Source organism: Homarus americanus, unplaced genomic scaffold, assembly GCF_018991925.1.
Source record: "Homarus americanus isolate GMGI-L3 unplaced genomic scaffold, GMGI_Hamer_2.0 scaffold6317, whole genome shotgun sequence".
NCBI lineage: Eukaryota > Metazoa > Arthropoda > Malacostraca > Decapoda > Nephropidae > Homarus > Homarus americanus.
In genome coordinates, this window is record NW_024730668.1 from 6,841,403 (window position 1) to 6,854,116 (window position 12,714).

General features: G+C 48.4%; 1 protein-coding gene across 1 annotated transcript; it reads right to left on the reverse strand.

The window, feature by feature from the left end:
• Positions 1 to 4,402: 4,402 nt before the first annotated feature.
• On the reverse strand, positions 4,403 to 5,158 carry LOC121867341. Its single transcript, XM_042367267.1, has one exon. The coding sequence runs from the start codon at positions 5,156 to 5,158 to the stop codon at positions 4,403 to 4,405; it is 756 nt and encodes a 251-aa protein (XP_042223201.1).
• Between the last annotated feature and the right edge of the window lie 7,556 nt (positions 5,159 to 12,714).

The window sequence follows — 12,714 nt, forward strand, 5'->3', positions numbered from 1 at the left end:
GCTCCGTCCATGGGTGAGGGGCAGGTTAGGATTGGCGTGGGCGTTGGCCTCACACTCCACTCGTCACCTTGACCGTGGCTTGGCGATGAGGGTCGGGGTGAGGGGCGGTTGAGGACGTCGAGGGGCGCACACCTCTGATTTATATGTTTGCTTGTCATGTCAAATATTTGGTGTCGAAAGCTGGTGGAGCCACTTTGGGTCATTAATGATGTACTCGTGTCTCACCCTCCCCTTTGGTCTTACTATTCCTCAGCCTTCCTCTCATAGTCCTGTTAAGGGAAAATTATCCACGCAGGTCAGCTGTGATTTTAGCGAGCATTATGCCTAGTAGCAACGGGTTGTTCCATAAAACAATCAGAGAATTTAAACTTGTACATTTAATTCAATAACGTACTCGCCAATTGTACGTTAGAGGAAATAAAACACGCTGGCGTCATCAAGGAACTCCTCCCGGTAATCCACTTACATAACTATGTGCCATCTGTTCCTGCTCCGTCTACCCCCTCCCCCCGCATCTCTTGCCCCTCTCCCTCACTCACAAACACCTCTGCCCCGCCCCGTACCCAACACGTCCGGCCACCCCCTCTCTACACCTCCTCTCCCCCCCTCCCTCCCTTCCTGTCTTCTCTTCCCAATACAGTGGTACCAATGTTGTTGGAATTTTCCACATACCTTAACTTTTATTTTTATATCTGAGTCTTTAGTAGTTCCAAGAGCAGCTTATACATATATGCAATTGTCATACGAGGAGGTGTACTAGGTAAGGGGTCAAAACTGTTGCTTCTCGACTGGTCGTTAAGAGGCCAAGCAGTAACAGAAGGACTCCCGGTGATGGTACCATTGGTAGCGTTGGTGTCACCCTGACATCCGCGTGACTCATGACCTTGGCCTTGAGGAGCGGCATTTTTCAATTAGGAAGATGATTACTTTGCCATCCGTGAGTTGTGGCCCGGTGCCATGGCGAGTGTTACCTCCTGCCGCTCCCCCGCGCTTATTCTTCATGCGAGATCTACAATTCTTGACCTGTTCCTGTTGGAACTGCTATTGTGTGTCAATAGTTTTCACGCTTCAACAGGCGTTATCTACTTTGTTCTCACTCCGACTGATCTGTGCTTCATCAAATCGCTAGCAATTCAACGTGACGTTTCGCGAAACATTTACCCTTGTCGCACCTCCGAAAGACATCTTTAACTCATCAAATTTCTAATTATTTATTCCAGATGTATTTCACTCCTACAGTAATAGTAAAGTACAAGACTGAGCTGCACTTTCCGACATAAGTTTCCTACCATACCAGTTCAAACCCAGAGTGTTTTGAGTCTGAGAGAAAGGCAGTGTTAAAAAGTATACACAATCAAAGTGAGGATATGCGAGTCTTTCTTCCACAAATTTAATAAAAGGTTTTGTAATACGATTCACAATAGTAGGTTCACAGAGAAAAGAAGTGCTAAAATTTTGTTAACTCAGCGGCATTTGGAGATGAATGTCTTATTTGCCATAGGTTTACTGCCTTGAAACCTCTAATGTGAGTTATCAGTTGAGGAACAACATTGTGTACAGCGTCTAGGGATCAAGACGATAATATCGAATTGTGAGGTTATCAGGCTTCTTATTTTACTGGTGTCTCATTAGTTAACGCCAATAAACTTCAGGTCATCACCCTACGCTTCTTTGATTCCGAGTGCTTAACTTACTACCCCAGTACGTGTTATCAATAATACATTGCTCACTCTTTCATCACCTTAGTTCACATGGACGCGGAGGGGGCGTTGCCCTCTTCTGCCAAGATGACCTACGCCTGTCACGCCTGGATGTTCAAGTCCCAGCAGACGTGGAGGCATTATGGGTACGTGTTGTGCCACGGGCCCACCTGCGCCATACTACGTCTTTCATAATCTGTGTGTCATACCATCCTCCTCGTTTACCCACCAGAGACACTCTTATCAATCACCTCATTACCACCTCAGAGTTAGGTACCCATGTGCCAAGTTAGTAATACGCGGGGATTTTAACGAAATTGACACCACTGATATCCAGGACCAGCTGTCAATATCACAAGTTGTAAACTTCCCCACACACGGTCAAAATACCCTTGACCTCATCTTAACTGACTTAGCGGACCAGTACCAACCACCTCAACCAATGCCTCCTATCGGGTGTAGCACACATCTATCAGTGCTCTGGTTCCCAGCTGCCACTCCCACTCAAGTACAGAGACCCTACATCAAGACCTACAGGCCGATTACTGACTCTGCAGTGCGTCTCTTCGGGCAGTGGATAGTTCACCATCCATGGACTGAAGTACTTAGTGTGGATGATGTGGACACCAAATGGGTAAATTATACCAACACCATCATGGAAGCTCACCACCACTTCTTCTCCGAGAAGTCCGTCAGATCACACCCAGCTGACTTGCCCTGGATCACACCTTGGATCAAAAGACTTATGCAACAGAGAGACAGCACCTTTTATCTCAATGACCACAACTGCTACAGGTCCCTTCGCAACCAATTCATCAGCGAAATACGTACTGCAAAAAAGTCTCACTACCCAACCAAGTTGCAACACCTGAAGCAGACCAACAACAGTCAGCGGTATGGTAAGCTTAAAGAACTCTGTGGACTAAACAACAAGACACAACCCTCCTCTTCCTTAGCCATCTCACTAATGTTGACGCAGTGGAGTAATTAAACAACCATTTTGCAACTATATGCCAGACACTCCCCAGGCTTGACACAACCAGTCTCCCTGCTTACCTACCAGCCCCCTTTCCCACTGACTTAGTAGAAGAATTTGAAGTAGCAAAACGTCTGGACAAAGTGAAGTTAAAAAGCTCCGCCACCCCCATTGACTTACCAATGAAACTCCACTGTACAAAGAGTTCTCCCCGGGCACAGGTCATCGACACGCAAAGGGGCCTAGGGGGCGAAAAAATAAGAGTGAAAAGAAATTTAAAACAGAAAAGAAAAAGATTATATTAATTTACACCACGAAGATGCCGGAAAACCAGCTTTTTGAAGTGAGACAGATTGTATGAGTATGGAAACACAGAAGAAGACTGAGGAAAGAGGGATGTACTATAACGGGTTATTCTAGTGTGACCGACATTCACAGAGAAACGGTGGGCACCGCGGGCAAGACGAGTGTCACGAGCCCACGAGCTAGCGGCCTTGTATACCGCCGTGCGGCACGCACGGCGGTATACAGGATGCCAAATCCACCGAACATTGCCCGATAAAGTACCTGTACCTGTAAAAGAGAGAGAGTGAAGCAACATTGCAGCGAAGAGAAAGGGAAGAAAATTATCAACTAAAGGAGGAGAGTTAATAAGACGAAATGTCTTTGATTCCACCCTATCTAACAGTTGGACAGAAGAAGAGCCACCCCAGATATGAGAGCAATACTCCAAGTTAGGACGATTGAATCCCTTATATACTTGAAACAACTGCTCAGGAGTGAAGTATTGTAGCTACGGCATCTGTACAGAAGTCTCAGCTTTCGGGAGGCAGCTTTAGCAATGTTGAGGATGTATGTCTTCCATGACATATTAGAGGAAATGGTGAGGCCTAGGATATCTATTTCAGAATTTGGCATAATGATTGAGTCCTGAAATGTGATTGGTGGGAGATCATTTAATTTGGAAAGTGTAATGGTAGATACTTAGCTTTATTAGTATATGATCTGTTTTGTGGATGTATTTCACTTCTAATTTACTTGTGTGGTTATTGGATTACTGACAGTGAATTGGCAATGTATTGATGCAATACAGGGTAATTCATTTTAGTTTAACCACTTGAACAGGCTCCCGGACAGGTGGCCGAAGGACATTTGGCCGACGGACGTTTGACCGAACGGATATGGAGCCGACGGACATTTGGCCGAACGGACAGATGGCCGAACGGACATTTGGCCGAATGGACAGATGGCCTTTTCTTTGTTTTTTTCTTTCTTCTTTGCAATGTATTTTTTGCACATTTGCTAAAGGATAAAAGATATTTATTGTAATGTAATTGCTTCTTTGCAATGTATTTTTGCTTTATAAAACAAAGGATAAAAAGATAACATAATTTTTTTATGCACATTTACTGAAGGATAAAAGATATTGATTGTAATGTAATTGCTTTATGAAAAATGCTGTATAAAACGAAATGTTCATAAATATTTAAAGATTGTGGGCAATTGCTCTCAAGAAGTCGATTCTGGGATACTCCTCATATTTCTCAATGACAGACTTCAGTCTTGTGTTTAACATCTGGTACTTCTTCTTCGGTTTTCTCAATACCATTCCTGCTGCTGCCTGCTCAATTGTCAACTCCCAGTCAGATTGCTCTTTTCTTAGTTTTGAAGCGAGACGGCAAACGGTGGGGTGGGTGATTGCCATTCTCTGCTCAAACCCCCTGTGCTATCCTTCAAGAGAGTTTGTTGTCCGTGGAAGGCCTTGTGTGTTTCTCTCCAATATGTTCCACAGCCTGAGTTCGAATGCTGGCCTTCGTCGTCTTCCACGCTGTACAACACCAATCCATGTCGCTTCAAAGTAGCCAAGAAACTCAGATAGAAATTCATAAGTTTCATCATCTAGTGCCGAGACAGATTCATTGAAGCTTTCAGCAACGTCACTGACTGGCACAAATACTAAAGCTTGAACGGACTTGACGATGAGTGCATTTCTTGGGTCATTATACCAAGTCAGTAGTCCTAAGCCCTGTGTTTGTCTCCACAAGCACTGCCCGAAATGGAAAAAACATCCAAAAATTTTTGTGTTTGGGAAACATGTTGTGATGCTATTAGGAGTCGCTCTTTCATAGTCAATGGTGACTGAAACAGGATTGAGATCTGGTCTCACTTGCTTGAGGGTGCTAAAAATCATGTCATAAGTTGCTTGGTTTTTGTTCCTTGCGATGCAGTATACCAAGGGAAATGTATGGCTCTCATCCAGCATAACATGCACTGTATATAACTGAAAGCCTACTGGCGCAGAATCAAATGTCCCATCACACAGCCAGTGGTCGTTGGAAGCAAGAAGCTGTAAGTTTCGAAGTGTTGACAGAATTAGCAGGTTGTCACTTTCATGGATGACAAAGTCTTCTCCTCTAATTGATTTCCATAAGTCGTCAGTTAAAAAGTCCCCGTCTGGTGCCATGAGTTGTCTGCGCACCATTCTTGCCAGAGTTTCTTTCTTAGGAAGAGCACCTGCAGCATCAAGTGGGTTCTCACTGGTGCAGTTTTGTATAATAGTCGATGTCACTTCCTCCGACTGTCTGGCTCTTTCTTTAATTTTCTTTACTGTTTTCAAGGACAGGTTACGTCCGGCATCAGGCGGACGTGAGTGATTACTTGCTTCTTCTTCTGTTTTTAATCGTCCCTAAGAACTTCCTTTGCGTTCACATCGCCAATATATTACATTGTCTTTCCGTTATCAACGATGTAGGCGTAGCTGTCAAGCAAAAGCCTTTTTCCTCCCCTTGTCGTTGGTATGAATTCCATGGTCTTAAAGGAAACAAATATTAAATAAAGTAATAATAATAATAGTAATAATAATAATAATAATAATAATAATAATAATAATAATAATAATAATAATAATAATATTAATAACAACAACAATAAAAATAACGGCTTACCCGTACAACCTCTAAAGAGCGAAAGCATCCGAGTCCAGGGAAGCAGGGCTAACGTTTGGTTGGTTTGGGGCGTGGCTAAAAACTTCACCTGACTTAACATGACTAGTTACGTCGCCCTTTCTTTTGTGTTTGTGGTGGTGTTGGTGTGTGGATTAGCGGATGTCATGTTTTTGACCTGACCTCATGTTTTGTAAGGTCACCCTGTGTACATAAACCTCTCTCAGTCCTTGTAATTCACACTTATCACATCGCTCCTGAACCAAGAAGACCTCTCAACAAGACCTCCTGCTGGACCCGGAACTTTGAAGACCGCCCTCTCCCTCGTGCCATTGTTGGCCATCTTCCCGGACCGGACCACCCACGACTGTCATCGCCCACAACAACTCACGAGCGTTCTTGGTTTATCGAGCATTAGCTTGCCCTCCCCACTGGTGGTGTGAGTGACCCACACTCCAGCTGGAGAGCAGTTATAGCGCGATATTCCCGGCGTGGTTTGAGCCCTTTTCCTTCTACTACTATTTTTCCTTTTTCGCTCTGGCCTAGGGACCTGCACCCTCAAAAGTGTATTCGTCCTGCGGTCCCCCCTGTAACTGTTCACCTCCCTCCCAGGAGATTGTGAACACGAAAGGGGGTCGGAGCAAAACCCTCCCCAGCCGAGTCTTTCCAGGAAAACCGTGATCGTGCGGGTCCACCTGGAAAGAGGGTAGCAATCCTTATCCTTCCCAAATAGGCACACTTAGCTCACGTCTATAAGTGAGCAGTCACATACACTAGGAAGTAGGCTTCCCCAATCGGGGCTCCGTGAGAGAAGCTCAGGAACCACTCTACGACCACCAGCTAGTGGGGAGTGCTGTAATTCCTTTGCTATTTACTCAACCGGAATAGGTAGGATAAAAAAAAAAATAAAAAAAAAATAAAAAAACCCGGTTATGGAGCGCGTACGCCCTCCTAACCGCGATCCCCGCCTGAACCGCCAACCTGACGACCCGAACCACGACAGGCTTCGCACAGAGAAAGCAGACCAGTTACGCGCCTTCAATGAAGCCCTGAAAACTAGGAACTCTGCCACCACCTCCAACAACTCCACCACCACCACCACCTCCACCACCACCACCACTGCTACCGCTACTGAGGACAACTGGACGAAGGTAGAAAATAAGAAACGCCGACGTGCCTTTTCGGGAAACGATTGCCGTCAAGCAGCCCCCAAGGCACCCATCACCACCACCAGCTCACCTCCAACGACACTGCCAAAATTCCGGATCACGAAAACGGACGCAAAAACAACATATGCCGCCGTCACAGAGATGGAAAAGCAAAACCCACTGGCCAAGTTCTCAGTGCGGCCCAACCTAAAGGGGGAGATGATCGTTCACCCCAAAGACAAGAACTCCGCCACCACCCTCGACACTTACCTACAAAACACCACCACCATTACTTCAACCAAGCTAGACCCCGCCCAGAAACTGATGAAGTCGGTAGTCCTCCGGTACCCAAAGGAACTACCTCTCGAACCCCTGGAGAACCACCCGAAGATCCTAAAAGCCGAGAGATGCTCTCCCCTGTCCGACAAGACGGCCACCACGAAACAAGTCCTCATAACGCACTACGGCTCACCCCCCAGCACCATAGACCTCAAAACCTGGGGGATCTACGAAGTGAGGCCCTTCGTCCCAGAGCCCCTGCGATGCTTCAGATGCCAGAAATACGGGCACCATCAGACAAGGTGCACGTACAGGGAAATCTGCGCAGTCTGCGCACAGAAGCACGGCACACAGTCCTGCCTCACCAAGCTGAAAAATGGGGAAAAAATTGCCCCCAAGTGTGCCAACTGCGGGGGCAAACACCACGCCTGGAATCCTGGATGCTCCGAGAGAACAAAGAGGGTCCAGGCAAACCGACCAGCAGCAAGACCGGCCCCCACCGCCTACACACCAGCCCCACCAAGTACCTTCGTGTGGGGAACCCAAAGGCCCAAACAATTAAGACAACCTCCTCAGCCAGTCAACACCCAAAGTGCAGCCCAGTTTCCGGGCCTCACTACAGCCACACCTCAGCCACCCAAGCAGCAGACAACGACAACCACGAGAAAGACAAAAGAAGCACACACCAAGGCACCAGGAGGAATGATACACATATCAGACCTAGCCAAGGTACTGACATCCTTCGCGGAGGGCCTAGCCGGACTACTGGGCCACAAGATCCAACCCACACAGCTCCAAATACTCATGGGGAGCGTCCTCGGGCAAGTCGCCACAGCTCCAGCCACCTCAGTGGAGGAAGCCACGCCGGTCCGCACACGAGTAACAGCCGAGGTACACTCTACACCGAAGAAGGCCACCAGAGAACCCAAGATACCGACAGCTCCCAAGATACCGACAGCTCCCAGAAAGAAACTGGACGTTTCAACTCCCCTGAACCGAACCACGGCCCAGAAGGCAAAAACCACAGAACACGAAGACATGGACCTGATCCAGTTGGAATCGAGCTTGGACATCTCCATCGAGAACCACCAGAAGTCCCCGATGAAACAGTGGTGGAAAACGTCAGCACCCTGAACATCCTTACATGGAATGCTCAGGGCATCAAAAACAAGAAACACCTCCTACAAGAAGCAGCAGCCAAGGACAAGCTTGACATCATACTCCTACAAGAAACACTTCTACAAGAACACCACTGTTTCAAATTCAGCGGTTACAAGACATACAGGAGGCATTTCACGCAGGCGTCAACAAGAGGATGTATGATCTTGGTCAAGTCAAGCATACCCTCCGCCGATGTCACGCAGCAATTTCCATGTGGGGAAAACATCGAGACACAGGCCGTCAAAGTAACCCTCCAAGAACGGGAATTAACTGTTCACAACATCTACAAGAACCCAAGGGGCTCACTGGAGGTTACTCAATTATTTGCTTCGGCCGCTGACCACGCCACACTCATAGGAGGGGATTTCAACGCACATCATCCCTTCCTAAGCTCGGCAAGCCCCACAAATGAAGACGGCCTACACCTATACACCACCTTTCAAGATACACCCGAGATCTGCCTCCTGAACACCGGAGAGCCCACCCACACTAGGGGAGGAAGGCTAGATCTGACCTTTGTCTCCAGTGCACTACAGCCTTCGGCCTCCTGGCAGATACACCCCACGCTGACCAGTGACCACTTCGCCACCCTAACAACGCTCAAGGTGAACAAACTCCCCACTCCACCCCCCCCGAAATGGAGATACAACACTCAAAAGGCAGACTGGGGACTCTTCAAGAAACACCTGGCTAAGTGGCGCGAAAAATCACAGCCGGCCGGCGCAGCACCCGCGGATGAGACAACCCTCCACCACCAATTGGTCGAGGCGTTTCACCTAGCGGCAGAAGAGGCTATCCCAAAAACAAAACCCACATCAAGACAGTACAATGATTACTGGTACTACTGTCCCAGGGTGAAAGAACTCAACCACAGAGTGAACATGGCCCGAAGAAACTACAGGAGACATCCCACGGCAACAAACAGACATCTCCTGCAAGTCATAGTCAAGGATACCAGGGAAGAGAAGGAAGAAATTAAAAACGTAAGCTGGCTCAAGTGGTGCTCCGAACTGAACGAGCACACCTCCCTTGGCAAGATGTGGGCCCAGATCCGAAGGGCATCTGGGAAGGCGACACCACCACCACCAACTCATCCCAACCCAGAAGAGGAAGCCGAGAGACTTGCAAAACTGTTCTCTGACCGAGCAGCAACGAAGAACCTCCCGAGACAGGCGGAGGAGACACAACGGCGTCTGCGACAGGTCAGACTCCAGATGATCCAAGAGGCCTGCAACAGTGAAGATGACACTGACAGACCATTCAACCAGCAAGAACTCCAGAAGTCGCTAAAACGAAGCAAGGATACAGCTCCAGGGGCCGACAGGATAACCTACTCCATGCTCTCTCATGCCGGTACAGCCGGACACGAGGCTCTGCTGCAAGCCATCAATGCTTCGTGGACAGCACAAAGACTCCCACCGGAATGGAAGAAGGCAGATATACAGCCCATTCCGAAGCCCAGAGAACCAGACAAGCCGAGGCCCATCTCCCTTCTCAGCTGCATAGCGAAGACCGGAGAAAGAATGGCTCTCAACCGACTCAAGTGGAAAGTAGGCAGCCCACACCCTCACATCTTTGCTTACACCGAGAACACCGGCACAGGCAACAACATCGCCGAGATACTCAGCACAGTGGACAACAAACCAGCTCTGGTGGTCTTCCTCGACCTGGAGAAAGCCTTCGAACTAGCAAATCCTTTGGCCATTACAACTACGCTCGCTAAAAAAGGCGTCAAAGGAAGGTTGCTGGGGTGGATCCAGAACTACCTCACACAGAGAGAAGCACGAGTACGCTTTCAGGGAGCAACCTCAAGCTACAGGGTCCACGAAAACGGAACCCCACAAGGAGGCATCCTCAGTCCAATGCTGTTCAATGTCCTGATGGAAAATCTAGTCAAACTTCCCTTCAGACAAACAGCCAAGCTCCTATGCTATGCAGACGACTTACAGCTCATAGTAAGAGGATCGAACAGACTAGCCAACACGCAACACGCACTCCAACTTATAGAAGAGGAGTGCAACAGACTTGGACTCAAGATAAATCCAGCCAAGTCGAAAGCGATGGCCATCTGCACAGACACACCAGACAAGTTGCTCTCCATACAAAACACGCCGGTAGTCTGGACCAACGCCCACCAGTGTCTTGGAATCTGGTTTGACCAGAAACTCACCTTCAAGCCGCAACTCGAGTATCTCAGGCACAGGACGAAGAGCAGACACAATATAATGAGGTCGCTCACCAGCAAATCCGCAGGAGCAAACCTTCATGTGCTCAAAGCCTACTACACAGCCGCCATCAGATCGCTGGTAGATTACAGTGCTCCAGCACTCATTGGACTGAGAGAAGACCAAATAGCTAAGCTAGAAGTCATTCAAAACAATGCTCTCAGGACCATGCTCGGAGCACCCATGTGGACCAGAATTTGCAATCTGCAAATGGAAACCGAGCTACCACCCCTGGCAGTACGAGTCAAGCAGGTGACAGCCGGTCTCCTCGCCAAAATCTGTAGAGCAGACAAGCCCACAGTTGCCAAGATTCGAATCAGTGCCTCCCTCCACCTCGACCACAGAGTGCGAGGGGCCACCTGGTCGCACGAGGCAAGCGAGGTCATCCGACACCTGCAAGCAGAAACACTCGTCAAGAACAACCAAGACACACGAGACAATGGTTACGCTGTTCCTCCACCATGGAGCCCTCCACCAGCCACACTCAAATTTACCGACCTAGGCGATAGTAAAGCCAACCTCCAGAAGGAGGACCTCAAAAAAATAACTCTCGAAGCCATAGCCACCGAGACACCGGCTGATGCAGCATCATACTTCACAGACGGCTCGGTGGACCCAAAACATCATAGATCCGGAGCGGCCTTCTACACCCAAGGTCAGACCCTCCAATGGAGACTTTCCAACGACTGCTCCACCCTACAAACAGAACTGGTAGCAATCTCAAAGGCCCTACAACACGCTGCAACACAACACAACAAGTCCGTCATAATTCACACGGACTCGAAATCGGCCATGCAGGCGCTGCAACACAGTCAACCAAGAGACAACGTCCACATCATCACCTCGATCCTCGCACAGCTACAGGAATTCCAAAGCCAAAACCGACCAGTCGTCTTACACTGGATTCCCAGTCATGTAGGGATCGGAGGAAACGACGTGGCAGACGAAGCAGCCAAGGCAGCTACACGTTCTAGTAGCGTACACATCCAAGTTCCAGCAAGTGTGCAACAGATCAAGAATCACCTCAGAAAGACTACCAAGCTCCACATCAAAAAGAGCTTCCTTCATGCACTCAACGCTGGTTCCCAATCAGCCAAATGGTACCTGGCGGCCACAAAAGGGGAACCACCTTTCGCAGACAAGAAAACTGCAAGACAAACCCAAGTCAGCCTCCACCGACTACGACTAGGGTACAAGTGCTCCTGGCAGATGATCGGAAATGACGTCACGGAATGCACCTACTGTCAGGAGCCAGCAGCCAACCCACTTGAACACTATCTCCTCGATTGCGAGGTCACACAAAGCCTCCGAAACAGAACTCAAATCTCCCAAGAAACACGCACAACACCAGCGGCCACTCTAACCCGAAAGGCCCATACAGACCACATTCACCACCTACTCCGGGTCATCACACGATACCCACCACCCAGATAGCTTAGAAAGCATCCTCTCCCAGCAAGTGCGGACCCCAGTTCGGGGGGCGCGCCACTCCGAAGCTGACCACGTCCAAGAGTGGGGGCTGGTGGTAAGCGTCCACTGATCGGGGGTCCGCTCACACTTGCAACCTGCAGTATCCCTCCAATCTGCAGGTGGGACCACCTCCAATCCCAATCCGGTCTGGCTGCTCCTGGAGCTCCAGCCGGAACCACCAAACGGGCCGCCTATAGGCAAAGGCCCGTGTCGGACTACGGTCCGACAATCTATACAACAACAACAACAACTTGTAATTCACTAGTTAAATTGAAATTGGGGAAAATAATGCTGATTGTTTCCGAATAATGCTGATTATTTCTACCAGATATTAAGCTCAAGACTGAAGCAATTTTTTATAAAGCAATTATATTACAATTAATGTCTTTTATCCTTTAGTAAATGTGCAAAAAATACATTGCAAAGAAGAAAGAAAAAAAATTAAAAAGGCCATATGTCCATTCGGCCAAATGTCCGTTCGGTCATTTGTCCGTTCGGTCTATTGTCCGTTCGGCCATTTGTCCGTTCGGTCTATTGTCCTTTCGGCCAAATGTCCGTCGACTCGATGTCCGTTCTGTCAAATGTCCGTCAGTGAAACGTCCGTCGGCCAAATGTCCTTCGGCCATCTGTCCGGCCACGCTTGAACAGGACTTTTGAGCGTGATTGTATTTTTGTTATTGTCTACTTACTTGATGCCAAAAACCGGACAGTGGCCCTTACCCTCTCGTGCACTGGAATGGCTTCCCTCATCCGTGTGTCTGTCTTAAAAAATAATGGTCCAACCAATTTCACCGACACTTCTACCTGAACTGC

Excerpts from the sequence above, each read along its gene's own strand:
- LOC121867341 (XM_042367267.1), bottom strand. The coding sequence starts at position 5,158 with ATGGTGCGCAGACAACTCATGGCACCAGACGGGGACTTTTTAACTGAC.